The 26,489-nt window shown below is 40.3% G+C and overlaps 1 protein-coding gene across 16 annotated transcripts in view; it reads left to right on the top strand.

Annotated features, from left to right (window-relative positions):
* Positions 1-26,489, top strand: part of LOC139612648 (focal adhesion kinase 1-like) — a 63,106-nt gene that overhangs the window by 34,021 nt on the left and 2,596 nt on the right. For 6 of the 16 annotated variants that reach the window (XM_071468429.1, XM_071468425.1, XM_071468423.1 and 3 more), the window contains 14 exons: positions 1,563-1,678; positions 2,004-2,104; positions 2,257-2,346; positions 2,532-2,736; positions 10,475-10,586; positions 16,514-16,591; positions 16,698-16,886; positions 17,590-17,715; positions 20,836-20,898; positions 22,984-23,023; positions 23,726-23,829; positions 25,372-25,527; positions 25,947-26,027; positions 26,210-26,295. In XM_071468429.1, the coding sequence (XP_071324530.1) occupies positions 1,563-1,678; positions 2,004-2,104; positions 2,257-2,346; positions 2,532-2,736; positions 10,475-10,586; positions 16,514-16,591; positions 16,698-16,886; positions 17,590-17,715; positions 20,836-20,898; positions 22,984-23,023; positions 23,726-23,829; positions 25,372-25,527; positions 25,947-26,027; positions 26,210-26,295 (1,547 nt within the window). Of the gene's footprint in view, positions 1-1,562; positions 1,679-2,003; positions 2,105-2,256; positions 2,347-2,531; positions 2,737-7,027; positions 7,368-10,474; positions 10,587-12,134; positions 13,011-16,513; positions 16,592-16,697; positions 16,887-17,589; positions 17,716-20,835; positions 20,899-22,983; positions 23,024-23,725; positions 23,830-25,371; positions 25,528-25,946; positions 26,028-26,209; positions 26,296-26,489 lie in introns of those variants that run through there. The other 10 variants (XM_071468439.1, XM_071468428.1, XM_071468437.1 and 7 more) reach the window with 6 other exon arrangements.

Raw genomic sequence — 26,489 nt, 5'->3', positions numbered from 1 at the left:
CTGGGTTGAGAAAACATGTTCATCATGTTTATTTTGTATTTCTGTTTGCATTGTTTGGTGATATATGTTTTCGTAATAAGCACATTTTTAAGGCAAATCTCAACTCACAGTGCAGCAAATCTCATATGTACAGTGGCTTCAGATAGTATTCACACCCACACTTTAATGTGTTGTAGATTTCACTTAAAATGGATGAAATTGCCGTGTTTGCCCATTAATCTACACTAAATAACCTATATTGACACATTGAAAACATGCTTTTAGAGATTTTTGCAAATTTATTAAAAATCAAAAACTCTCTCATTCAGAAAAGTATTCAGTATTCTTTCCAAATTGTGGTCAGGCGCATCCTGTTTGCTTTAGTTATCCTTGGGATGTGTCTAGAATATCGAAATCACCTCTTCATCTCTAACCCCAACCAAGTTCTCTGACCATGTTGTCCGTCATCTGGTTGTGCCACTTTGCACTGTTTAACATCAGAAAAAAACAGGTCTGACCTGACTCAGAACGCCACCCAACTCTTGGTCCAGGCAATGGTTAATTCTTGCCTTAACTACTGCAATGCACAGTGAATTCCTTACATGGTCCAAAATGCGGCTGCCTGTCTGGTCTTCGATCAGTCTAAAAGGGCACATGTCACTCTGCTACTCATTGACCTACACTGGATACCCAAATCAAATTCAAGTCACTAATGCTTCCCTTCAGAGTGACTTCTTGGTCTGCACCCATCTACTTGAACTCAATCATACAGGCTTATGGAAGAATGGGATAAACTGCCTAAATCCAGGCATGCAAAGCTGGTAGAGACTTACCCAAGAAGACTCAAAGCTGTTACTGCTGCCAAAGGGGCCTCTACAAGGTATTGAATCAAGGGTCTGAATACTATTCTAAATGAAAGGTTTCAGTTTGTGATTATCAATACATTTTCCAAAGTTTCTAAAAACATGTTTTTACTTTGTCATTATAAATTATTTAGTGGAGACTGATGGGCAAAAATGGCAATTTTTGAATCTGAATACTTTCTGCAAAGCCACTGTGGGCAGCAGCACAGTCAATATACAGGCAATATACAGCTCAAGTTAAATAATAATAATAATAATAATAATACTATTAATTTCTCCTCAGATAGTTCCTGTTCTTTGTAACCATGGCACAGCTTGTTCTATGGAACTGTGGCTGCTATTATTACCAGTCTGTGTGTGAAAATGTGGTCCTGGGGACACCACAGAGGTGGTTGACCTATGAGTACTGAATGTTTATGTAATAATGTAGCAAAAACTACTGAGTACTCATGGGTCGGAACGTCAACACGACAACATGTGTCACAGCTGGTGTGATCCCTTCACAAGATGGTTTCTAGTTTTCACACTCTGTTCCTCTCCCTCCTACCGCTCTATCTCAGTCTTTCCATCTGTTTCTCTTTGTCTTACTCATTATTAAATCTCCCTTTACTACTTCTGCTTTTCCTGCTGTCTCTCTCCCCGTGTCTTTTTGTGTTTTTAATGGCCGTTGCTCTCTCCCTATAACACCCCTCTGTTGTTTTTTCTGTTTGCTCTCCATAGTTACGGTCGTTCCTCCAGGTGAGGAAGTACAGTCTAGATCTGGCCACTCTCATCCTGTACTCCTACCAGCTCAGCACGGCGCTGGCCTATCTGGAGAGCAAACGCTTTGTACACAGGTATGCAGGAGGGTATCCTGAAACCACAGTACACCAGAATATTCATAGATTAGTTTCATTAACAAATATAAAGGCAAGTTTTAGGTTTTTTTTAATATAAGTGGCCAGAGCACCATAACAATACATAGATCTTGGAGGTCAAGTCTCATAAACATGCTAACTGATCTGGAGGACTGAATTAGGGATACTAACTATCATATCATGCTGTTTTTGTGGTGGTTACATGACAGATATAAATCATTGCCTCCTGTGACAAGTGTCCAGTCAAGTAGATTAAAAGAATAGTGTGTACGACGTGCTCTAACTCTGGTTTTGTCGTCTGCAGGGACATTGCAGCACGCAACGTATTGGTGTCTACAGTCGACTGTGTGAAACTGGGAGACTTCGGTTTGTCGCGATACATGGAAGATAGCTCTTATTACAAAGGTAACAGTAATACCTCCATACACACTGTTTACCAATATAACACAATCCCCCATCTCATCTAAGTAACATATTGAAAAAAGAGCCAATATTATTCAAAGGATATGACCTGAAGTGATCTGTGTAACACAGTGCTCCTGATCCCTGTGTTTCAGCATCTAAAGGTAAACTGCCCATTAAATGGATGGCTCCAGAATCCATCAACTTCAGACGATTTACCACAGCCAGTGATGTCTGGATGTTTGGTGAGTTTAAGTCCTTTCTTTATTTCTGTGTCAGTGTTCTCCTGATGTTTCGTGCTGTAGCAATAGGTTTTTATTCTGTGTGTTTCTCTTTTACCTTTCAGTCTCATGTTTTTGCAGCATGTCAGAGCCAATTGGTGCTTGTCTCATAGTGACAGAGTTTGTGCTGTTTTTCTGTCTTTCCATAGGTGTCTGTATGTGGGAGATTCTAATGTACGGCATCAAGCCTTTCCAGGGTGTGAAGAACAACGACGTCATTGGCAGGATAGAGAACGGGGAGCGACTGGCGATGCCCCCTCAGTGCCCTCCTACTCTCTACAGCTTGATGACAAAGTGTTGGTCTTATGATCCCAGCAAGAGGCCGCGCTTCAATGAACTCAAAACACAACTGAGGTACTAAATCGTGTGGTTTGAGAATGTGTGAATCTCTTTGTCTTGTCTTTTGAATATTTGAATGAATGGTGGTACAGAGAAGATTAGATTATCATGCTTATATATGCTTTACCTCAGCTAGGAAGTATAAACTTGATCCTTTCAGGGTTAAGATCTCCTGAGTGTAGTGTAGTGTAGCGTAGTGTATGACTCTAATGCACTGAGGTAAAGTAACATAAAATGCTTTGTCTAGTTTGATCTCTCAGACCTTCACTCTCAGTCCGTCTTTTATAGGTGTAGATGTGGGATTTTGATCATTCAAACTGCATATTTTCTTTGCTATTTTCTACTCAGTAGTTTATATAAATATATAAAGATATTATATAAAGAAATATTCCACACTAAATGATGTTTTCCAGATGAACAGTTTTCTTACACCTTCCTAACAGCAGGTGTCACTGTCTGTTTGTATTAATGTGACAGGAAAAGTTGAGCAGACAAAGAGCCGCAACAAATTTTATACTTTTAAAATAAAGAAACATACTGTGGCCTTTGTCTTTGACTGCTGGTTTAACATCAGAGCAGAGTGAACCATTAAAGATGGATGGACCAGAGCAGCTGATGAAATTTCCGTAGACAGTCAAATACAGACGGATAAGAAATAAGACAGTGATTTTTCTTTCTTTTCCAGCTGAAGTCACTGTTACATGTCTTTTTATTTTCATAGAGATGACAGAGTGGATCCTTTCAGTGCCTCTTGCCTGCTCAGATTTAATCTAGTTTAAAATACAACATGAACCTTTCATTTTTAATAACAGGCATGGCGGCAGTGGTGAAATAATTTCCTGTGTGGTGAGAGTATACCTGCTGTAGACATTGTATAAATGTCCCTCCAAAACAGTTTTGTGGATAAAAGTATATATCCTGATGTTCAACTAATTTCATTCATATCCAAGTCATGCTGTGGAATTTGTGGATATGACAACAGTAACTGCGTGTGAAGTACGAGATTTTGCCCATACCTTTTCTGCAGCGGCATTGTATACAGTATAGTCCATAACTAGTTTGACAGTAATATCTTTTCCATTATTTTAGCTTTACTACAGCAGCCTGGAGCTCAAAAGAAATAATGACTTAAAGGTGAATGTGTGAACTTTCTGCTACAAGGGTTTTGGTGATGTTGACTTCCATATTGGGTGAGAAATGTAGGGCTTTTTCCTCTTGGGAATACAGTATGTAATACCACAACACTTTCTTCATGATTCATCACATGTGGATGTAAAGCCCTCAAATTAAACCTCAAAGTTGACACTTCTTAACCTCATAAATATTGTTTCTTTTTGAATCTAATACGCAGGAGTACAGAGCCTAAACAAACCTGTGCAAATACTTAACAGACTGCACTTTACCTCCTGTTTGGGCTGATGACATTACGGTTGGCATAGTAACAGAGATGTGATGATGATAGAGATAGATTAAATGAGACATCTTGGTCACGCCTTGCCTTCTTGTTAAATGATACATCAATGCCTTGTTACTGGCTTTGCCTGGAGACAGATTTGCAAAGAGAAAGACCTTATCTACCAGGAGACAATATCCTGGGCATGTTGTGATCAGATAAGGCAGAGCTAGACAACACTGTTGGTGATTTAAAAACTTGCTGAGTAAAGTAATGCGTCACTGGGATATTTCCCTTTGAACAGGAAGGGGCCAACCTATTCATTAGTCATGTAATGTCATATTACTGACTGGGCCAGACAGTTAACCTTTTAATCAAAAGTTTAATCAAAGAGACGGAGAGTTGCACTCAAAAGATTTTGTTTAGTTTTTTCTCTGTCTTGTAACTTTAATCCCAAGAACAGTGCGGCGTGGTGTCGGGCATCATCAGGTGGTAAAAGCAAGAGACGGACTCCATGAACCTGACATGTTTTATGATTTATGTCTGCCAGTGTAGGCTTACAGTATGTGATTATAATTAATGCTAATTACAGGATGCTAACAACCAAAGTGACATCACCAGCACTCAGATCATAATTTTCCTCAACACACGTGCACAGAAGCAGGAAAAACAACAAGTTAAATTAAGCTGTTTAAGATATGTTCATGCATGATGAAGCCTGATAAGACCTGCTTTGTGTAGCAGTATCAGGATTCCTGTTGGGGCAGCGAGATAGTATTAGCTTAAACCTGAAACCCTACATCTGCCAACCAGCTAAAGTGTGTAAAGTAATATTCTAAATATCTCGAAGACAGGGTTGAAGGAGAGTTGACATCATTTCTTTTCTTGTCAAGACCCACTGTCATTTTCTGGTATACAGGAGGGGTACGGCATGAGCAGAGCTTTTCCCAGACACTGTGACACAACAATTCTTAATCATTCAGACATGAACGGACCTGTAGTTTGTAGGAAGTTATGTTTCAGCATTGCCTCTGATGGGGAGATAGATCATACTAGTAATGGTGGTTGTGGAAATGAAAGAACTAGAGTACGAGTTTTAGACGGCTGCTGTAAAACTAGCAGAGGTTACAGCTGATTAAACCTAATTGTGACATAGGTTTTACATGAATTGCACATTAGATAAGGTCAAGATCTGTACCCCAAATCAGTTTACTTGCTGTTTTATGAACACAAGGTTACAGTGGTCTTCCAGCTTTCAGTTTTCTTGTTTTTACATCAGGACAGTTCGCCCTGCATGAATTTTAACAAATGGCCCCGTGGCCAGATTCTGTAGAACAAGGACACTTTTAGCGCACTGATCAAAGCTGAATCACTTCTGCATCTTAGCAATATAATAAGCTGAAGATGTCTCCCCCTTAAATACCAGCACCTTCCTCTGTGTAACATTTACATTAATTTGGAGTTGCTGTTTATTTTTAGTGTCAGTGTTCTTAATATCGCATCACATGCATGTTGAACAAGTGCATTAACCTCAAAAGATGAGCACAATACTTAACAGCTTACAAGATATCATAAAAATTGTAACGACAGAATATTTCCACATTTTTAGATGTTTTCATGCAGAACTATATTTGCTTGTCATTCAAAACAATTGAATTATGAATTAACTTGGAGAAAACGCAATATAATGTATGCAACTTGTGTCTTTTTTTATATTGTACTTAATATTGTTAGTGTTGAAGCTTGAAACATATTTTTCTACTCACAAGCTCACATACACAAGTAATACAACACAAGTTTCAGGAGCACAGCGAGATGCCATCACTGTTTCCTTCAACATGCACATTCTCACTCTGTTTTGTTCTCTCTCTCTCTCTCTCGCTCTTATACACACAGAATCAGGATAATAAGAGTGCATATTTAACTCCTGTGGTTTTATAAGTTTGCTTAAAACCAGCATGACTCACACCTTAAATTCCACCACGGTTCCTCTTCCAATTTTCTCAATGTCAGCTTTCCTTTCTCACCCTTTACACTCTTTTCAAATTCTGCCTTTTGTGCTCTCTCTTTTTTTTGTCCTCTCCCTCTTGAACTCTTTCACCTTTTCGTCATGTCCTCCTGAGCTCACTTACTTATTTTGTCTCTAAATGAGTTACAGGCCTCCACATCAGGGAGGCCCACTCATTTGACACATGTACAGTATGTTTGTGGTTGTATGTTTTAATGGGCTGAAAAACCAGTGTGGAAAAGTACATGTGCACTGCATTTGGGTGCTAAGCTGGCAAAATTAAGAACATATATTCTAATTGACTGTGATACCTTGACATGAAGAAATAGTGAGGAACCCTTAATGTGCGTTATCCAGTGTCCTGGAAACCAAGTCAATATTGACCATGTTCACTGTAGTCACTGGCTATTAATAGGAGAAACTCATGCCATATAAGGTTATGCAGTTTGCTTTACTTTCAGTCTGGCCAGCTTTTATATCATAATATCAATTATAGGTCTCTCCTGCCAAATATGCAGCTCTCAGCTACTACTACAGTTTTCCTAGACTGCAGACCAACACGAGTGTGTGTGTGTGTGTGTGTGTGTGTGTGTGTGTGTGTGTGTGTGTGTGTGTGTGTGTGTGTGTGTGTGTGTGTGTGTGTGTGTGTGTGTGTGTGTGTTTGTGTTTACACAGTGGGCAGCTGCCAGGAGCTACAGCTTTGAGAGAGAGAGAGAGAGAGAGAGAGAGAGAGAGAGAGAGAGAGAGAGAGAGAGAGAGAGAGAGAGAGAGAGAGAGAGAGAGAGAGAGAGAGAGAGAGAGAGAGAGAGAGAGAGAGAGAGAGAGAGAGAGAGAGAGAGAGAGAGAGAGAGAGAGAGAGAGAGAGAGAGAGAGAGAAGCAAGGAAAAAGGCGAGCAGCACTAGTGTAGCTCCGTGCTCCCATGGTCAAAACTAGCAGACCGAGGCTCCTAATTCTCAGATCTTATTATCCTGATAGTGAAGTCTATGTGTGGTGATGCACTGTAGCTAGTGAAGTCCAGTGGGGTTTTATTCAGCTGCAGCAGAGCATATTTGTGTCATTCTGCCAGGCAAAGTAGGTTTTATCCGTTTAGTGTTGCTGGGATCCTTTGGAGATATTCGTGTTGACCTTCAGTAGTGAATTAGTGCCGAGTGCTGTCGGCCCATCATCACTTTAGTGGCTACGATATTCTCCTGAGGGGCTTGACTGGAAATACTCCGGTGCTATCGGATAGGCCTTTTCTAAAGGTAAAGTATGGGTTCTTCTGTCTCATATGGCTTTTCTAAATGTTGTGGCATCAGCCTGTGTTTATGTGTACAAGCATGCTGCAGTCAGTGGATGCTATAGTACAAGTGGGTTCAGTCCAAAGCTGACTTTGAGCAGCCATTTTGTGTGCTTCTTAAATATAATTTATAGTTGGTTGTTTGCCTGTCCTCTACTGATCCTTAAGAAGAAATGTGTCTCTTTGCCTGGCCTACTTAAAAGATGGGTTATCATTTCATCAAGTCTGTCATGAAATAATCTTCAAACACCCGTATGTGCATTGAAGCAATTATCGGTCTGTGTAATTATCCCCCATGTCCATACTGGTTGCAAAGAGATCCCTTTGGAAAGAGTGATTTAAGTGTCTGTCACTGATGAGGGAGAGAAGACCTAATATGAGGGCTCATCAGGCTGTGGTGATAGTAGATGTTTGTTTTCATGGACAGTGTTTCCTTGCTGCGGCAGTGGCATAGTGACACCAAGAAGGAATCATTTATTATTTTACAACAACAGAAGGAATTTATTGTCTTGCTCAAGAGCACATCAGCAGGATGGATGCTTGCTGCCACTAGTTTCAGCCTCATCTAAAGCCACCGTGCTTCCTTTTGATTGGTTGTCTTATAAACACAAAACGTGAAGTCTGAATTCCAGTTCCCTCTTTCAAACACATTATAGAGACTGCTGTTTGACAAGTTAGTCAGCTAATGAATTATTATATGTTTTGTCCCTTTTTTTTTAAAAAGGCAGAAGAATTTTTTTCCTTTTTGTTGTCCCCCTGATGAAATCAGGGACTAGTGTATTGATCATCCTCAGTCCGATCACCTGAGACGTTGTCCTCATGGTATAACATCTCATCTTCTATTATTGAATAACATGGTCCTCAGTAGCAGTTAGACTGAGCTGCTGACAGGTGAGAGCTACGTGATAGTGAAGCAGGGCGTTGCTGAAAAGTCCAAGATTGTGCAGTCAGCCGAGCCTGAGTAAATAAACTAAACAGGCCTTGTTATTCCAGGTGGTGGCGTGGTGTAGGTGGGGGAAGAGACAGTCAGTGTTGATGTGTCCAGCTGCTGAAGTTATCATCATCACATGTATACATACATGATGTCATTTACTGTTGAACTATGAGGCAAGGTTTGCAGATTCATTGATGACTCATTACATTTGGATTTGTTTGTAATTGCTTGGCTTGTTAAATAGATATTATTATGTAATAAGTCTCACTTCAGTTAGTGGAAATTTTTTGCTTTGTGATACAAACCAGTGTAAGTTTTAATGTTGTCTGTGTTTATTTGTTTAATTCATAAGATTAGTTAAAAAAAAATTCAGTACACTTTTAAGTAAGCAAAACTGAAAGTAACTATTGTGTCTCTAACTTAAGCAGTACAAATTAATTAAGCTTCAAACTGATAATAATATAATCATTATCACTTCTTTATCAAACCTGCTGGCTGTGTAAAGTAAAAAATAGTGGATAAGGTCTACTTTTAGTGTGAAGTTCTCATCCAGACAATTTATTTTGATATGAACATAAAGATGAACAGATGAACATGAATGAAATTAAAACAGCTGAACACATAAAAAAATAAAGTTGTCATTAGTTAACATTGCATACAAATATTAAAACTAAATTAATAAGTGAATTTAATTTTTAATTATTAATAATCAAATTATTGATCATCGGTTCATAGCAGTTGATGTTTAAGTCAGTGTTTAGTGTGTTGGATTTTAATAATCTTATTTCAGTACAAATGTATGTGGTGATGGAAATGAAGCACTAAACCTGTCAGGAGAGTGACTTTGACAGGTGCAAGGACACAAACACAAACACACACACACACACACACACACACACACACACAGCAGGAGACAACAGGACAGGAGGGTAGTGATGTTACTAGAAATAGCTCTCATACCCTTGTTGAGGGAAGGAGGGCAGAAAGTGTGTGTGTGTGTGTGTGTGTGTGTGTGTGTGTGTGTGTGTGTGTGTGTGTGTGTGTGTGTGTGTGTGTGTGTGTGTGTGCGCGCGCGCATGTGTTGGATTGTTGAACCATTCAGTTTTCTGTTTTGTGAAACCATCAGCTCTTCAGCAGCAGCTCTTCCCTCTGGGAATCTGGGTTTGGTTTAGCAGCAGTTTTCCCAGGAACAGGTCAGCACAATCATTTAGGGGTAAATTCAGTGTGGTATCTTTGGCTACATTAGTCCTAAAAAAAATTGCTTGGTTTGGGGCGTGGGATTTTGCTGAGTTTCTAAGTGATTCAGTTTGTTCATTTGCGCCTTTCTTAAGCAATATTTACTGCTTTTGTTGCAGTTTTGTCTGGCACAGCAAATAGATGATATCATTAGTGACTGAATATACAATGACAAATAAAAGATGAAACATTTACTTTGACCAGATTGAGTCTTTTTTAAGACGTACATAGTGAAATCAGAGTATATGTTAGAACATAACTACTGACAATCCCAGCACTGCTGTAAAGTGGATGGGGAGATTTGAAATTTTGTTTTGTTTTGTTTGTTGACACAACAGTTGAACTGTTTTTATTAGTGTAGCTGGCAGTATTGGCAGACTGAACTGTGTCAGGAGTTATGAGTGTTCAGGGATGGACTGTTGTGGTAGTAAAAGACTGAGCAATAAGCCTTTTTGTAACAAAATGGAATTTGTTTTTCTTTTGACTCCAGAAGTTTGTGTTTTGACTTTCTGCACAAACTGTGTGTGAGGAACGCTCTGTATACACAAATTTGTGTGGTAATGATACATAGAACAATGTGTGTGTGTTTATGGGGTCAGTGAGTTTTCATCTTTTAGAGCAGGAGGTAGAGAAACACTGACAGTTCTGTTGGGGAAGACTCAAGCATGCCGGGTCCAGGTCAGGTGGTTGTTGTGCCTGAATGTTTCCTTCCTCCAAAGATGAGACCTGACAGAAGTGGCATTAAGCTTTCTTACAATGTGATGTAAAACAAACATTCTCCTATGATTTTCTTCACATTTGTAAGTGGATATTAGCTGAACTGTAGCTGCACATTTCATATTTGGTTCATTTCAGTCTCTGTTCACTTTTTTGTGTAACATCATCTTTTTCCTTGTTTCCAGCACTATCTTAGAAGAGGAGAAGGTCCAGCAGAAGGAGCGGAACAGGATGGAGATGAGGAGGCAGGTCACTGTTTCTTGGGACTCAGGAGGGTCTGATGAAGCACCACCAAAGGTAAGACACACATCAACTGGGTTTGTGTCTCTGTGTGTATTCCTGTCTGAGTGCAGTCATAAAAAGTGTGTGTCTCTGCTGTGTTGGTGCTGTTTGCAGTTAGACACCCCAACTATTGCAAGTCCTGGTTTGGTTTCATTTGGAGTTAGTTATATGGTTTTCCCATGTCTACTTAGCTGCATTACACATGGTTATGTGAAGTGGCCACTATAAATATTAAAACATTAAAATAATTCTGCAGGATCCTGGTGATGTGCTTAGGTCAGTTATTGCCCTATATAAGTTTTCTCACCGGGGGTTGATAACAAGGGTAAAAAAAAAAAATAAACAAACCTAAAAGGGTTTGAGCTCACATAAAAAGAAGAAGAGATTCTTCAGATGAAAAAATGTGGCAAGAAAGTGGATGTTTTGGTCATAATACCACTGATTATGCAAACTTTATGTCACACATTTAGCCAGCTTCCGCACGTGTTATAAATGTATTATTTTTGTGAAAAGCTTCTGTGCAGGCACTTTTCTTATGAGATATCACTATACAGTCACCCAGTGGTGGACGGGTTGAGGTTTATATTACAGTCTAGTAGATTTGAAATGACATGTACTGGTGTTTTTTGTAATATGCATATTCACTGACAACTACCAAACTGGATTTCTTGAATAATAATTATCTTTTACAACTATGACAGTGCTTCTTAAATTGCTCTTTTTGTGAGACCATAAACTCCACCCCCACCCATTCCTCCACTAGTACCATCGCAGAGCTCACAGCTTGTTGCCCCAGCTGCTGGCTGCTTCACCCTCACTCAGTGCCCCCATGCCCCTGCTGTTAGCATCTGTTACCTGCTTCTTTTGGTCACAACTAAAGCCATATGTCTTGCAGGGTAGTTAATGAGATGGAGAGATTTCAGTGATGCAGTTTCCCATTCCTGAAACAAAACTCAGTTTCCAATACAAATGAATGTTGAATTTCTTTAACTTCATTTGACAACAAAAGTAAATGAAGATGTTTTTCAGGGAAGCAAAAGCCTGTTTCAGAAACATTTCATGCTCTTTAAAGGCTCAATCGCTGTATGGCTTTGGTTACAATCTGTCTCTCTCCTGTCTACTACATGTCTCTGTCGTCTATGATACCTTCTTTGTTTCCATTTGTCCCTCCTCTACCTTTGTCTTTCTGTTTGCAGCCCAGCCGTCGTCCCTCCCTGCAGCCCACCTTCAGTCTGGATTGCCTTTCCACTCCTTCTTCTCACCACCATTGCCATGAAAACCAGCGCTTTGCCTCCCAGCTTTCCCTTTGCCTTGGAAACCCTGATCCTTCATCTCCCTGCTCCTCCTCTCACCTACCCACTCCTCCACTCTGCTCATCGTCTCTGCAATTTCCCCACCACCTTTCCTCTTCTCACAATTCTCAGCCTCAATCACCACCTCTTCAAAACACCACTCACCACAATCAATTCTCTCCACACCTCAATAGGTTGAATCCTGAATCCAAAGCTCATCCCAGCTCATACCTGCAGTTTGAAACTAACCTCTATTCTCCACCTCACACAGATTCGGACAACATGTCCAGTGGCAGCTGTCCCTACAAGATAAATCCCCCTACTAACAGCCACCTGCTCTGTTCATTGCAGCCAACGTCAGACAACTCCCACTGCCATCCCAGGCACCTCTCTCCTCTCTTCTCCCACTCCAGTCCTAACTTTAACTCTCTGCCCAGCTGGATGTCAAACATTTGTCCCCTCACCCTCCAAAACATCCAGCCCGAGTCAAATTCTAATCTTAAAATCCCACTGTTGCCCAGCTTTCACCCTGGCTGCCAAACTAATCCCAGTACCCCACTCCAACCTGACCCTGACCCTCAGACCCAACAACGCGTGGTGCTGTCATGTGGGAGGCCCCCAGTGGTGTCTTCTACTCCCCTCACTCCGTATACTCTGCCCTCCACTAACCCTCATCCACCCAGTCGAATACCAAGGTTTCCTGTAACTACGCACACGCCACTTCCCATCCCCTGCTCTCAAAGACCCGTGTCCAGACCCTTGAAGGCAGGTGGTGTACTGCTGCACTGCACTGTAGCTGTTTTTAACCATTAAAACAAACCTGTTTGTCTGTGTCAAAGAACGTTGCAACATTCTTGGTTGTGGAGCCTTTGATAAATGTCCAGAGGGATTTAAAAAGAAAATTTTAAATCAACCAGATTCAAAGATTTACAGGACCAGATGATATAATAATCTTTATTACTTACAGATTAAGTCAATCAGTTTTCTTGGACAAAAAATAACCTCATATTCAACTTTGATCTATTGAAGCTTCTGGAGGTAGATACATTTTTTTATATGACTGTTGATTGTGGTATTGAAATGGTGACTCTGACTTAAAGAATTTGATTCATAAGAACTGACACCAAATGCTGAGTTTTGTCTTTTTAAAATAAAAAGATTTCCACTTGAAATATTGTGATTTTGTCCACACGTCTGCATTTGGCAACTTGTGGTGCTAAGTATTATATGTTTCACCTGGAAAATGATGTTTTCAGGATCTTAAATGTTATATTTTCTTTGACTTGCGTTCAGTGCTTATTTAACAGTTGGTTGGTTACTGCATTCACAACACTGGTGCATGTCCACATCCCTTTTCTCTCTCTCTGTCCACCGCATGACAGTCAAAGTTCAATTAAGCACAGTTTGGTTTAATTAGCCACTTGAAAAAGAAAAACATGAAAACAGGAACATATTAGTCAAATTTGTTTTGGCTCAACACACAGAACGGGTAAAAATTCCACTCTCAAAAAGTAATGTTGCAACATTTTTTGATTTATGGCTTTAATAGTCACCATGTATGACTTAACTCACTCCAAACTTTGTCATCAATTATAACTGAGTGCAGTGATTTTGATGCCAGCACCAGTGACAGTGCAATCAGCATGTTTGTGCTTAGCCTTGTAGCATGCTTTAGGGGCTGAGGGACATGCTGTTAAAATGTCCTCTGTCGTGATTGAATGTAGTTACATGCATTTGTGTCTGTCTGTGTCGGGCATTGTGTTGATGTGTCCTCAGATTATTGTGCGCTATTTCGAGCCTGTTCAGGATGCCTGTGTAAAATCCTAATTCCACTGGACTGAGTCTGACCCGCCTCACAAACACGGATCTTAAATACAGTACTTCATGGATAAGCCAGAGAAAGCAAACAGTCACAAAATTAACCAAAAAAATTGTGTGGTCTGCTTTTACATTTCACTGGAATGTAAAGCAGGAGGAATGAGCTCAGAGAGCATGTTAAAACCATTTTTTTACACTAGGTGGAACCCAAAGTCCAGAACTAATGCTGTGATGCAGCAACTTTTCCACTCTCCAGCTGCGGGTCTCATTTCTGTCCAAGAGGAAAAACTTTCAGCTACTGTAACATATAATACAAATCACTACATGCTCTGCATTCTGCCACAATTATTTACTGCATATACAACTGAAGCTCATAAGTGTGAAGCCTGTGTTTGTGACAGTTACTATAAATATATGAAGACCTGGCTGAAAGGTCTCTCTCTCTACTTAAGCCTGTTCATACAGAGCAAGCTCTCTGTCACCTTGACCTAGCTGGTGGGTGCTGACCAGTAGTGCCACACATGGGCTTGTTTTTGTAGGTGGCTCAGTTTTAGGATGAACATTCAGCCGTCCCTCAGAGCTTTAACAGCACCCTACCTCAAGAGTAAAGAAGAAAAAGAAAAGGAAGAAATACTGTTACAGTCAGAGATACTTATAGCACCAGTGAGAAATGAGTGATTGAAATGTGGCAAAAATACAGTGTGGTTGTGTCAGACAGTTGGAAAACGGGTCACAAGTTAAATCCCTGCAATGGCCAAAATCAATTCCTGTCATCACTGAGAGACGTCCCTGTTACAGAGCTGTTGCTGTATGTTTGCCCAGCACAGTGATCCTTATTATGGTGATAGATGTGTCTGTGTGGGAGTCGATGAATTGTGCCCCAGAGTGATACATGAAGCAAAAAGAAAATCTTAATTACTCTGTGCCACGCAGCATTCCTAACATTTTTCATGGAGTTATACCACATGCTAGTAACAGGGGTACGTGCCTCACAGCAGCGTGTTAATTTTAAAAGGAATCCCAATCACTGTGTGGGCAGCATTTTTTTTATTTATAGAATCAATTTAAATGCAAAAGGTAATGACACATTCAAAAGAAACAGTGAGAATTTCAATTTTGTACATTTGCTTTTGACACGTTGCACATTCTCCACCAGGGCGACCTCAGACAGCAGAAGCAGCTGTAGTACTCAGGTTACCACCAGTCCCAACATTAGATCAGCTAATTTTTCTTCCCATTAGGTGTTGTGCACTGGCACATCTGCAGGTGTAAACTCCTGCTGCTGTTACTTGTTCTGCCTGTAACTGTTGAGCTGGTACCGAATCTCCTGGCACTGCAGTTCTACAGTTGATATTGACGAGGCCTCCTTATGTAGTTGGTCGTTAATTCTTACATTCAGATGTTCATCCAAAAGTCTCCAGATAGAAACCAGTTTCTGTCTTCTCCTGGTGTGTCAGCACTGTCTGATTAGCCTCCAGTCTGTCTGTCTGTCTTTCTGTCTGTCTGTTAGCCCTGTGTTTATCTTTCTATTTTTAAACTGGGTATTCCCGGGGAAACCTCCCTCTACATGGACTGACTACGACAGGGCTGTGAATCTGCAGCAGACCTAAAAGACTTTAAAGATATAATTTTCTTCTTGCGTAGGAACCCTGTGTCCTTCCATGAGTGAGCATGTGCACAAACATGCTGTGTGTTTCTGTCTGTTGGTCTGACTCTGAAAGTTTGAAGCTCCCTTTTGTCTCGTCTTCAGTTTCTTTGTTTTGTCTGCTTCTCTTTGTCCTTCCCTTCCTACTTATTTTCCTGTCCTTGTCTCCTTCCCTGTCTTCCCTTCCTGTCCTCCTTTGCTGTCTATCTCCCTCCCTGTGTGTCTTTGTGTCTGTCTTGCTGTCGGAGGTATGGTCCAGAGAAAGCTACTATGAGAGACTGTGGAAGGTAGAAGTTACAGTAACATTGTGTTAGACACCAGCTCTGTGTTAGAGTTTAAATAATTAAGAAAAATGTCTCCAGTCATTCTAAGAGGGGAAACTATTCATCAGATTTTAACAGCTTCATCTCAACAAATCACCAGAAACCAACAGAGGAAACAAGGCTGTGGGTTCACCAAAGACTTCTGTTTTTAGCTACAGGTGCTAACCAAAGCAATAGAAAAGAATAGACCATGTATAATCCAGTATCAGTATCAACAGGATTCAGCAGAATCTTGCATTACATTATATTTCATTATAAAAGCCTCACAGCGGGAAAAATCCCATTTATTATGTTGATATTTTACACGTCTGTCACTCAGCCTCACCAGCAGCAGTACATACTCATATCCAAATTAGAAAGAAAATGGTACTTAAAATAGGGGTCTTTGGTGAAAATGCAACCATAACACACTGTTTACACACCTGCATCACATCTAACCAGATTTCACTGTGATCACTAGGCCAGGAATTTATAATAGTTTATCCCGGTCATCCATGGATGTTGATGTTTGTAACATAGGGACAGTAGTTCATGCCAGTTCAACTAACAGCTTGCTGGACTTGCAGCCCAGTGGGTGGCCCCTTTTTTGATTGACAGCTAACCCAGCCACACAAACAGCTCCTGGAGGTTTGTGTGTTGATTGTCTGAATGACCCAATGTCCTGTCTTCTAACGTTTAGTTTGGGAAAAAAGATGAACAACACTTCATTTTTGTTTTTCCCTCTCTGTCTTTATTTCTCAATCTCTCTTTCTCTCTTTTGCTTCATCCATCTGTCTTTCTGTTCTCTCTCTCTCTCTCTCTCTCTCTCTCTCTCTCTCTCTCTCTCTTCCTTTTTTCTTTTGTTCTTTCTGTCTCTGTCTGTAGCCAAGTAGACCAGGCTATCCCAGCCCTCGCTCAAGTGAAGGATTTTATCCCAGTCCCCAGCATCCTGGACACTACCAGGTATGTTGTATGTAAAGTGTTCAGAGATGCAACAATCAAACCAAGAAGAGTCATAGAGAACTGATAAAAGACTTAACATTTGTCTCTGTCCTCCTCCCTCTGTCAGATGGCAGGGTACCCCGGCCCTCACACCCTCCCCTCTGTGCCCAGCGCCCTCTACCCCCCACAGGCGGCAATGCTGGACACACACCACGCACACACACACCCCCGCCACCACGTCCACACACACTCGCACGCACAGCTCCTTCCCCAGCCTCACGGACAGGATATGGCACTATGGGGCTCTGTGATGGAGGTAGGCGACTAATTTCGTACTTGTACACACACATACACACAAATACACAACATGACAAGATTGTCACCCAAAACGCATACAAAGCAGATGCTCACAGTACTTTACCCACTCATGTAGCTCACATCCGTTCATTCTCAGGTCATGTTCACAGCTGTTCCAAAGGATAAAAATATAAATATGTTTTTAATTTTCAAGACTTAATTGTCTCAATCTTGAATCTGCAAGTCCAGCTCTGAGTGGTTAGATAATATCCAGATCCTTTTTACTTCATATGTATTTATAAATAAATTTTGTTGGTGCCAAAATCTGTCGTTATGCAAGAATTGTAGCATGAATCACTGATCATTCTGTGAGGAAATGTTGTGAACGGAAAAAAAAGAAAAAACACTTACATAATGAGCCCAAGCACACAAACTTAATTGATTATCCAAACATTTAAATAATATAAATCAGTGGCCCATTGACACCCATTATATATTTAGTGTGTATTTCTATCACCTCAGTTCAGTCTCTCATCAGTCTGGTGTATGTGTCTGCCTGTCTCCATGTCCTGTATTTGTGTCTGTGTGCATGTCTCTCTTCATCTGTATCCATCCGTGACTTTGTGTGTGTGCCCCTGTGGTGGTGTGCATGGCTGTTGCTACGCCTTGTCTTTTGTTGCATGTTTGTTTGTGTTTCTGTGTGTATATGTGTGTGTGTGTAGGACAGGGCAGTAGACATGCAGCAGTGTGTAGGCCAGCAGTGCCTGTTAATGGAGGAACAGCTGATGATACAACAACAGCAGATGGAGGAGGATCAGAGGTGGCTGGAACAGGAGGAAAGGCTGCTGGTAACACACACAGCACACACAGTGGAAAATACATACACACACAGTTGGTGCATACACAAAACTAAGACTGTGAGAGCACATTTAACTTAAAATGGAAGATCAGTTTCATCCTCGGATCATCTTGAACATTACAAAACAATAGTGTGTGTATGTGTGTGCATATATATATATATATATATATATATATATATATATATATATCTGCACAACCAGGAAGATGTCACTGCAGAGACGTACATAGAGAAAGACTCTTGAGTCCCTTCCATGTGTGATGTTGTTGTGCATGGTACAGTGTGTTGTCGTTACCTGTAATGCAAAGCTGTCTTGCTTAGTTGCCATCATTGACTTGTCAGTTGTGTTGTTGAGGGGTTTTTTTAAGTTCCAAGATGCATGTTGTTGTATTTTTGTAAATTTGTTAATAGACTCTCTGAAGCTCATCACATCCTGATCAAGGACAAACCTATTGATATATTATATAAAAGGTAAAAATATGTCTGAAAGCTGTGATCACTTGTGTGTTATATTTCATGATAAAATGATACTTCATCCCTGATCAGAGTCACATTTGTAGCAATACTAGTGAAGGGTCTCAGCTGTGGTCGCAGTAATAATATAACTGAACGTAACTTTTTTGCTTAACTGAAAGTTTTGAGCCTGTGTTTAAACCTGCTGCATTGTTCTTGAGCAAGACATTGAATCCATTCCCTTTTTAAGCGCCACTAACGTTGTGATTCTGCTCTTATTTTCTGGGATAAGTGAAAGTAAAAGCAGGATTTTCTGGGATCAGTTAAGAACGACATTATTTGGAAGCTTACCATGGGGTGGTTAGATCAATTGCCTGAGGCACCTATACTTAAGTACTGTTATGCACAGTATCTAAGTCTCATAAACTTACATAGTTCTCGCTACGTCTTCTACTAGAAGTTCCTCTACTACTCTCGAATACTTTTACCAGCTTTAAATTCCATATAAATTAGAGCATTAAATTCCTACTATTCCCACTACTATTCCTGCACTGTTAGAACATCGACTTCACAAATTGGGCACTTGACAGTCGTCTGTGACTTTTCTACACATCACATATTATACCACCATATATTGCCATTTACACTGCCATAGAAGACAGGGGATATTTGTGCCATACTCTATAATCACAGACTGATGATGACCTGCTTTCATTCAGAAAATTATTCCCATCTCTCCTGTTTATGGAGCACCGACTGGTTGTCAGTGTTTCAATATTTATTATGACTGGATGACCCATGAGCAACCACTGCTTCGTCTAGTGAAACTCGCACATAAAGATAATGAATGCAGTGTGTTGCTGTCTCATAGATAAAGTGTGAAAAATGTGAAATGTTTAGATGGAGGGACCCTCGAAATGAAGACATAAAGATGGCGGGGGGGCAAAAAGGGAGGAAACATTTCTTGTAGGATGCATATTTCTGTGAACACTGATTGAAGGATGTCTGGGGTTTTTGCTCAAGAATTTTATTGTGTGGGGGTGTGTGTGTTAATGTGTGTGTGTGTGTGTGTGTGTGTGTGTGTGTGTGTGTGTGTGTGTGTGTGTGTGTGTGTGTGTGAGTGAGAGAGAGAGTTTGTAGGCAGGTGTGGCCTGTGTGAATTCCAGGCTAATGATAGGCTTAGAGAATCTGACAGCCCAGTCAACAGTCTGTCTTTGACCCACAACCACTAACTGACAACAGACAAGATTACTGAAAAGCTTGGGAGGCGTATATGTGTGTGTGTGTGTGTGTGTGTGTGTGTGTGTGTGTGTGTGTAAAGTATGTGTTGTAGGCTGGCTGGTTTTTATAACACTGTCACTTCAGGGAGGGGCGAGAGAAAGAGGGTCGGGGAGAAAGGGAGGAGAAAAGAAGGTTTTGGGAAAGAAGGATAGACATGCTCACACACTGACGGCTCATTGGCAACATGCTCCATCCCCCCCCCTTCTCCTCTCCTTCCCTCTCTCCGTGCGTCAGATATAAGTGTGCTGGAGGCAGGAAGCCACAGTTGAATCTGAATTCTTGACTTGATGAAACCGCTGGCACAGAAAGGCTCACAGCACAGAAAGGAAAACACTCAGATATACAGGCAGACAGCGCTACAGAGAGATATAATAAGATCAGAAGATAACGACACAGACACAACACTTCAAACAACTCGGACACAAACGATTCATCAGGAACCTTTGATGAACTCAGTGGCAATGCTGGTCTTCAAGTCTTGTCTTGGAAAACTGGTAGGCAAGGCAAGGCAAGGACGTGTGTGTGTGTGTGTGTGTGAGTGTGTGTGAGTGTGAGTGAGAGAGCGGCTGGTGGGATGGTATGGTCAGTTGTATGTATAGATGTGTGTGTGTGTGGTTTTATTTTTTGGGGGTCAATCTGAAAAGTTGTTAGTAAATTGGAAGAAGTTTGTGTGTAGAGTGAAAGCTCTGGACATTTGGATCCTGCAGCTCTGTACAGTACGTTCTTGTTTTTACTGGAGCTCTCATGCAGGGGAAGTGTGTTTGGATGCATACTTTAAGGCAGTTTTTTTTGTGTCTGTGTGTGTGTGTGAGCTTCACTGCTGCGACCCACTCATTCATTTCCTCATTCACTTAATCATTGTTGAGACTTCAGATTAAACTTTGATTTGGAGCGTCGGAGTGTGGTCACTTTCACCTCATTCAGATCACAGTGTGAACTCATGATGATGATGACGACGACAGGGTTACTTATTATCATGAATTCTGAAAGTAGTCTGATGGTAAAAATGTTTTAATGAGCAAGTAAAGTGAGAAAAGTAAAGTTTGCACCATATAATACATCAGTCTGAGTATCATGGGATACTGAGCTGACCTCATACCATTTAAGGGTATTTGTCTCAGAGGAATCCTAGGATTCAAAATCCAGTACTGTTTGTATAGTTATAAACAGAAAAGCAATGTTAATTCATTGGAAGAACAGTCACAGTCATTTTGAATAACTTTCAATACAGAACTTTTGATATGTCTCAGTGAATCATTAATTGACTTCAGATTAAATCAAAACAGCCCTGAACTTCAACATTGTCGCTCTGTGGAGATGTATGAATTTTTTTTTTTTTTTTTTTTTTGTTTTTTTTTTTTGTTTGTGTGTTTAGAAACCAGACACTCGAAGTTCTAGAGGGAGTCTGGACAGAGAAGAAGGTGGACTTCAACCACCGGTGAGTTACTTTCTGTTAGCTGGTGTTATTCATGCTGGCAGCAGGACAATATTAATAACATTTCACAGGTTGAGTTAGACAAAGCTTTTTGACAACAGGGAGTTAATATGAGCTGGAGCGTGTTTTCTTTTTTTTTTCCTGAGTGAACTGTGTTTCACCCACAAACTGTCTAATTTTCACCATCACAATCATGACCTTCATCACACGTCCACCCACTCCACATACACATCTTAAAAATAGAGGGAAGTTGTTTTTCTGGACTGTTTGTGTTTTTAAGAGAGGAGGATGTCTGATAAAGACGAATGTTGACGGAAGTCCACATTCTGGTCGGACGCACTGCGGTTGGCTGAATCATGTGTTTGTTTTGATTAGAGCAGAGGGGATTGATCCAGGGACAGGAAGTGACCTGTTGGGGGTGGGGTCATCGATGAGGGGTCAGTGGATTCCCACAGCATTACTGCTTATTAACAGACGACAAAGTAGCCATGTTTTACTCATCTCGCTGTCCCAGTGTTGCACACAGAAATTGAGAATGCTGGGAGTCTGTAGTTTACTATGCTCTGACCAACTCTGTTAATCAGTAATTACACACTTCAGATTGTTAAAAACACTATTAGAGGAAAATATGGTGGTTCTGGTCTCATAGAAACAATCTGTCACATGTAGAGCTGAAATAAATGGTTGAATGATCAATTAAAAGTCAGTTGACAGAAGCAACAATTTTGATTTTTGATTTTGATTTAAGCAAAAATACCAAATGTTCCACAGTTTCAGGTTTTTCAAATGTTTTGCTTTGTCTTATGTGATAGTAGGATCTTTTAGTTTTGCACTGTTGGTTGGAAAAAAAAAAGCAGTTTGAAACTTCACTTTGGGTGTTTGGGAATTGTGAGAGACATTTTTCACCGTCTTGTTACATGTTAGAGACCAAACAATTAATTGTTTAGTCAAAAAATTAGTCAGCAGATGAATCGATAATGACTAAAATCATTAGATGCAGTTATAGTCACATGAATATGAACAGTCATGCTTCAGTCTCAGTCTGTGAGGAAGAGGATTTTTGATCAGTTCACAGAGCTAACAACATCATTTTGTAATTTAGCACTATGATATGACTCTGAAATGATTTGCACCTTTACAGATGTGTGTAAACCTACTGGTGGTGACTTGATGTTAACTCCTGTAAAATCTTTTAACACAGGTCGTATTGACAGGGAACCTCTTCACTTTTTCCCCTCCTGTAATATTTTTTGTGTAGACTTTGAGTCGAAGCCTTTGAGTGATGAATCTTCATTCTGACACCAACTGATGTTGTTGATTTGAGCTTTTGTGTCACTAGAATCCGAGGAGCCAGACTCTGAGTTGTATGGTGACGTCTGTTACGTCCCTGATGCCAGCAGAAGTTGTTGTAGCGGTCTGAAGTTGCCATGGGCAAGACAGATATTTCTGTCTCTATAATTCATCTCGGTGCTTGTCCTCCTCCCTTTGAATGGCTGTGGTTTGTGGTGGGAAAATCGCCCTTGTGTGTGTGTGTGTGTGTGTAGTAGGGTATTTTTGGGTGTTGGTGGTTGTCAGACCATGACACTCTGATTGCGCCAGGGCTTTCATAGCCCTCTGTACTGTTTTCTCACACAGAGAAAACAACAAAAAAGATGCTGTAATAATGCAACAAAGTAAATATGTAACATGACTGGCACCACGAGAGAGCCACAACCATCAAATCGTAGACATGCTGTAGGATTTTTCTGGTTTTCAAGGTTTGCCCTAACAAAGGAAATTCTCTTTATTTGTTATCGCTGTGTAGCAGGACAGAATATTTTTGTTTGCATAAGTAACACAGTGCAAGACCACACACCACTGAGAACAGAGACAGCTCTTCTACAGGATCTTAAAAGAACAAATTGAGGATTGTTATGTGACATAAAAATGAAATTGGATTCCCTACATTTTTCAGAGCCAGCTGGTGGTTTTTGCCTGTGAGGTTCTAATTTCCTTTCAAGCTTCTGATTATGTTTGTGACTGTGTGACTGTGCCGCTGCTAACCCAGTGTTTTTGTTGTTGTGTTTGTTTGTTTGTTTGTTTGTGCAGACAGGAAACCAGCACATATACCAGCCCGTTGGCAAAGCAGGTAATAGACAAGCCTCTAACCTCATGTAATTACAGTCAAACAACTGCTGTTATTTTGTTCTCTTTCTCTCCCAACATGCATAGTTCACGCACGTAGCATTACATGGCTGTGTTCAGCTCTTATTCTCTCTGTATATACTTTCTGTATCTCCAGCCTTACTGTGTGTTGCACAGCAGATAGTGTCAGTGTGTCAGTATCTGCCTGCAGAGTTTACAGTCTGTTGCCACAATACCGCAGATCTCATGAACTCAGCAGTCTGTTGGCCTGCAAGTGAGCAGATCAACCTCTGTTTATATGGACTCAATATGTTGTGTGATTATAGCTGCCCTGCAGGCAGCCGAGTGCAGAGGACATAGAAAAACATTCAGCTGAAAATAGTTTTACAGTGGGGACGCTGCTGGAAAAATTCCCTTTTATGTATGAATAAGTGCATTTTTCTCTGTACTCAAAAGCATTTTCCTCGTGTTCTGATCATTGATTATAGATAAATCAAGCTAAAATATTCACTTTATTGTTATTAGTTTTTTTTTTTTGGATTGTTGACAAAACAAGACATTTTAAAATGATAATGAAAATAATCATTATTATTATTAATAATTTTGATGTGAACCACCACTGACAAAGTGAGAGCTGCTGAAATTGTATGAGACTCTGAAGCTGTGAGGAAACACTATTTTCACCTTTATTTGTTGTTTCCCGCAGAGCATGCAGCTCCCCCAAAGAAACCCCCTCGACCCGGGGCCCAGAGCCAAGTGGGCAGTCTGGCCTGTCTAAACACTGGAGACAGTTACAATGATGGAGTCAAGGTATACACACACACACACACACACACACACACACATATATAGATAGTGACAAACAAAATTGGAAACTCACAGATTCACTAAAGCAGGAACCAGGCATGTAGGATTTTTAGGACTCAAAGCTAAAGCAACAATACTTGCACACAAACATGCGCAGACATTTTATAAAAACACAAACAGCACTACACAGGAAAAAGTACTGGAAATCTACACACAGAAATACACATTGCATGTTTTTAATGCTTAGAGAGCATTAATATTTTCCTTTTATCTTCTTGTCCCTTGACTGCGCCCTCCTCCCCCTCCTCTCCCTCCTCCTCCTGCACTCTGCCTTAATGTTGACCGTAGCCCTGGCGGGTAAGCAGCACACTGTCTGTGTGTGTTTACTGTGCGTCTTGTCTGCTAGTTGATCACACATTGCCTCATTTGGTCCATCAGACAAACAAATCAAATTCTGATAATGTATAAAACAAATCAATGTCATCTCTGACTACAGTTGTTGTGTAGTCAGCTTCCTTGTTTCTGTTGTCTTTAACTCTCCAAACTAACATCCATATCCAAATGGTTTTGATTGTTTTCTTACACTAACAATATTTAACCCTCTGTCATTTACTTTAATCTAACTAGAAGACTTTTTGAACTAATTAAACCACAATTACACAATGATCTATGGTAGGGTGAGAGAGATGGTCCCTAACCTCAGGGGGTCATATGTTGTTCAGATTGTAAAACCCTTTGAGGCAGATCTGTGATTTTTGACAAAGTCAACTTCACATCATTTTAACCATTTCACCTCTCACCCAGAGTGAAGCTATAGTAGCAGGCCATAATGTCTGCAAGTGTCTGCGACAAGTAAAGTACCACTGGAGGGACGAGTGGGTCCAGGGTGATTAAGAAGAAATAAGAATACAAAGTCATATTGTGCATAGGTACAGAGGATTCGATTTTATACATGTATTCATGGATTCAGGCGCAATTCACAGCTTGAAAAGTACACAGACAATTCATTTATTACAAATCTGTTTTAAGATGTGACCCCTGGCATATCGGGTTTGCATTGTCATGGTTAGATTGTGTGACACTACCATCTAGTGGCCAGAATGGAAAATTACTTAAAGAGTCTGTCTGTGCCCAGACAGACTCTTAAGTTATTTAAAGTATGTCATAGATCTAAATAACCTCCTGACTCAGTCATTCACTCAGTTATTCATCCCTTCAATCACCCACTCATTAATCTATTCATTTACCTCTGTGGAATAGTTTGTTATTCATAAGGTTACAGCTGTATTTAAATTATTTGAAAAGCAGTGTTGTGTAAGTTAGGTCAGCCAGTGCATGATTCATCAGCATCTCTGTAAATTTGCAGGATGTTTGTTTTTTTTTTTTTTTGTAGTTTTTTTTTCAGGAAACACATTATTTTCATCTACATTGTCTCAGCTGGTTTTCTCTGTGTCATTGCTGGTTCAAGCCATCAGTCTCCACGCAGCCCTGTAGGTCTTCATTCACTAAATCTGTCACTAACTGCTCTTTTCTCTCATGGTTCAGCTGCAGCCCCAAGAGATAAGCCCGCCCCCCACCGCCAATCTGGACCGCTCTAACGACAAGGTGTACGAGAATGTGACAGGATTGGTCAAAGCTGTGATCGAGATGTCAAGCAAGATTCAGCCAGCTCCCCCTGAGGAATATGTTCCCATGGTTAAGGTAACAGATCCATTCAAAGTGTATTCTCCTTAGCAGCTTACACTGAATCATCACTTTGTCTCTTATCATCTTAAGATACCATGTTTTAATTCAGTGACATTGTTCAGCTCTTCAGAGGGCTGAATTTTGATACTCCAGCTTCCAAATGAATAATTTGTGAATAATCTGTTAACCAGACTCTGCAGTTCTGGCCTTTCAACCTCATGTTTGAATTGCTTTGAATTGTGGGGATTTAGTAATTGATGTCTCTTTGTCAGTCCTCTTGGCTTACACTCTGAAATTAGAATATTGAATTTTGTTTATGTCTCCACAGGGGTCTTTCACATGTTTTTATAAGCTTAAGTGTATTTCCATGTGAATTTATATTGCCTATAATTTTGTCCTGTTAAAAAAAAGTCTGGTTTTTGTGTGTGTTCCAGGATGTGGGTCTGGCATTGAGGACGTTACTGGCTACAGTGGATGAGACATTACCACAACTTCCTGCCAGTACACACAGAGAGGTACACTCTTTCTAACACATAGATATACTCACAACAGTGATATATGTATGTTTATAACCTGTCTTAATCTTATAAAATTCATATTAACAGCAGATGCTGGTAAATCACCTTTATGTTTTACCTGTGCTTGCTTGTTTTATCCTCTTAGCTTGATGTCTAATGCTCTGGTTTTCTTTAAACAGATTGAAATGGCACAAAAGCTGTTGAACTCTGACTTGGCAGAGCTGATAGGGAAGATGAAGTTAGCCCAGCAGTATGTGATGACCAGGTAATTACACACCAACAACGTCACAATATGCAAAGATTACTTTTATTTTACAAAGTCATGCAACATCCTTACGATGGATAGCGACCTTTTTATCTTACGCTTCATAACAGTCTTTTTATGTCTATTTATTGGATGCTGACAATCATAAGACATATGTTATTATTCTATTAAAGGACACCAATTAAGTCAGTCAA

Source organism: Trachinotus anak, unplaced genomic scaffold, assembly GCF_046630095.1.
Source record: "Trachinotus anak isolate AG129_WGS33_773 ecotype Australia unplaced genomic scaffold, CSIRO_AGI_Tana_v1 ptg000032l, whole genome shotgun sequence".
NCBI classification, from domain to species: Eukaryota; Metazoa; Chordata; class Actinopteri; order Carangiformes; family Carangidae; genus Trachinotus; species Trachinotus anak.
This window is presented reverse-complemented; position numbering and strand designations above follow the sequence as displayed.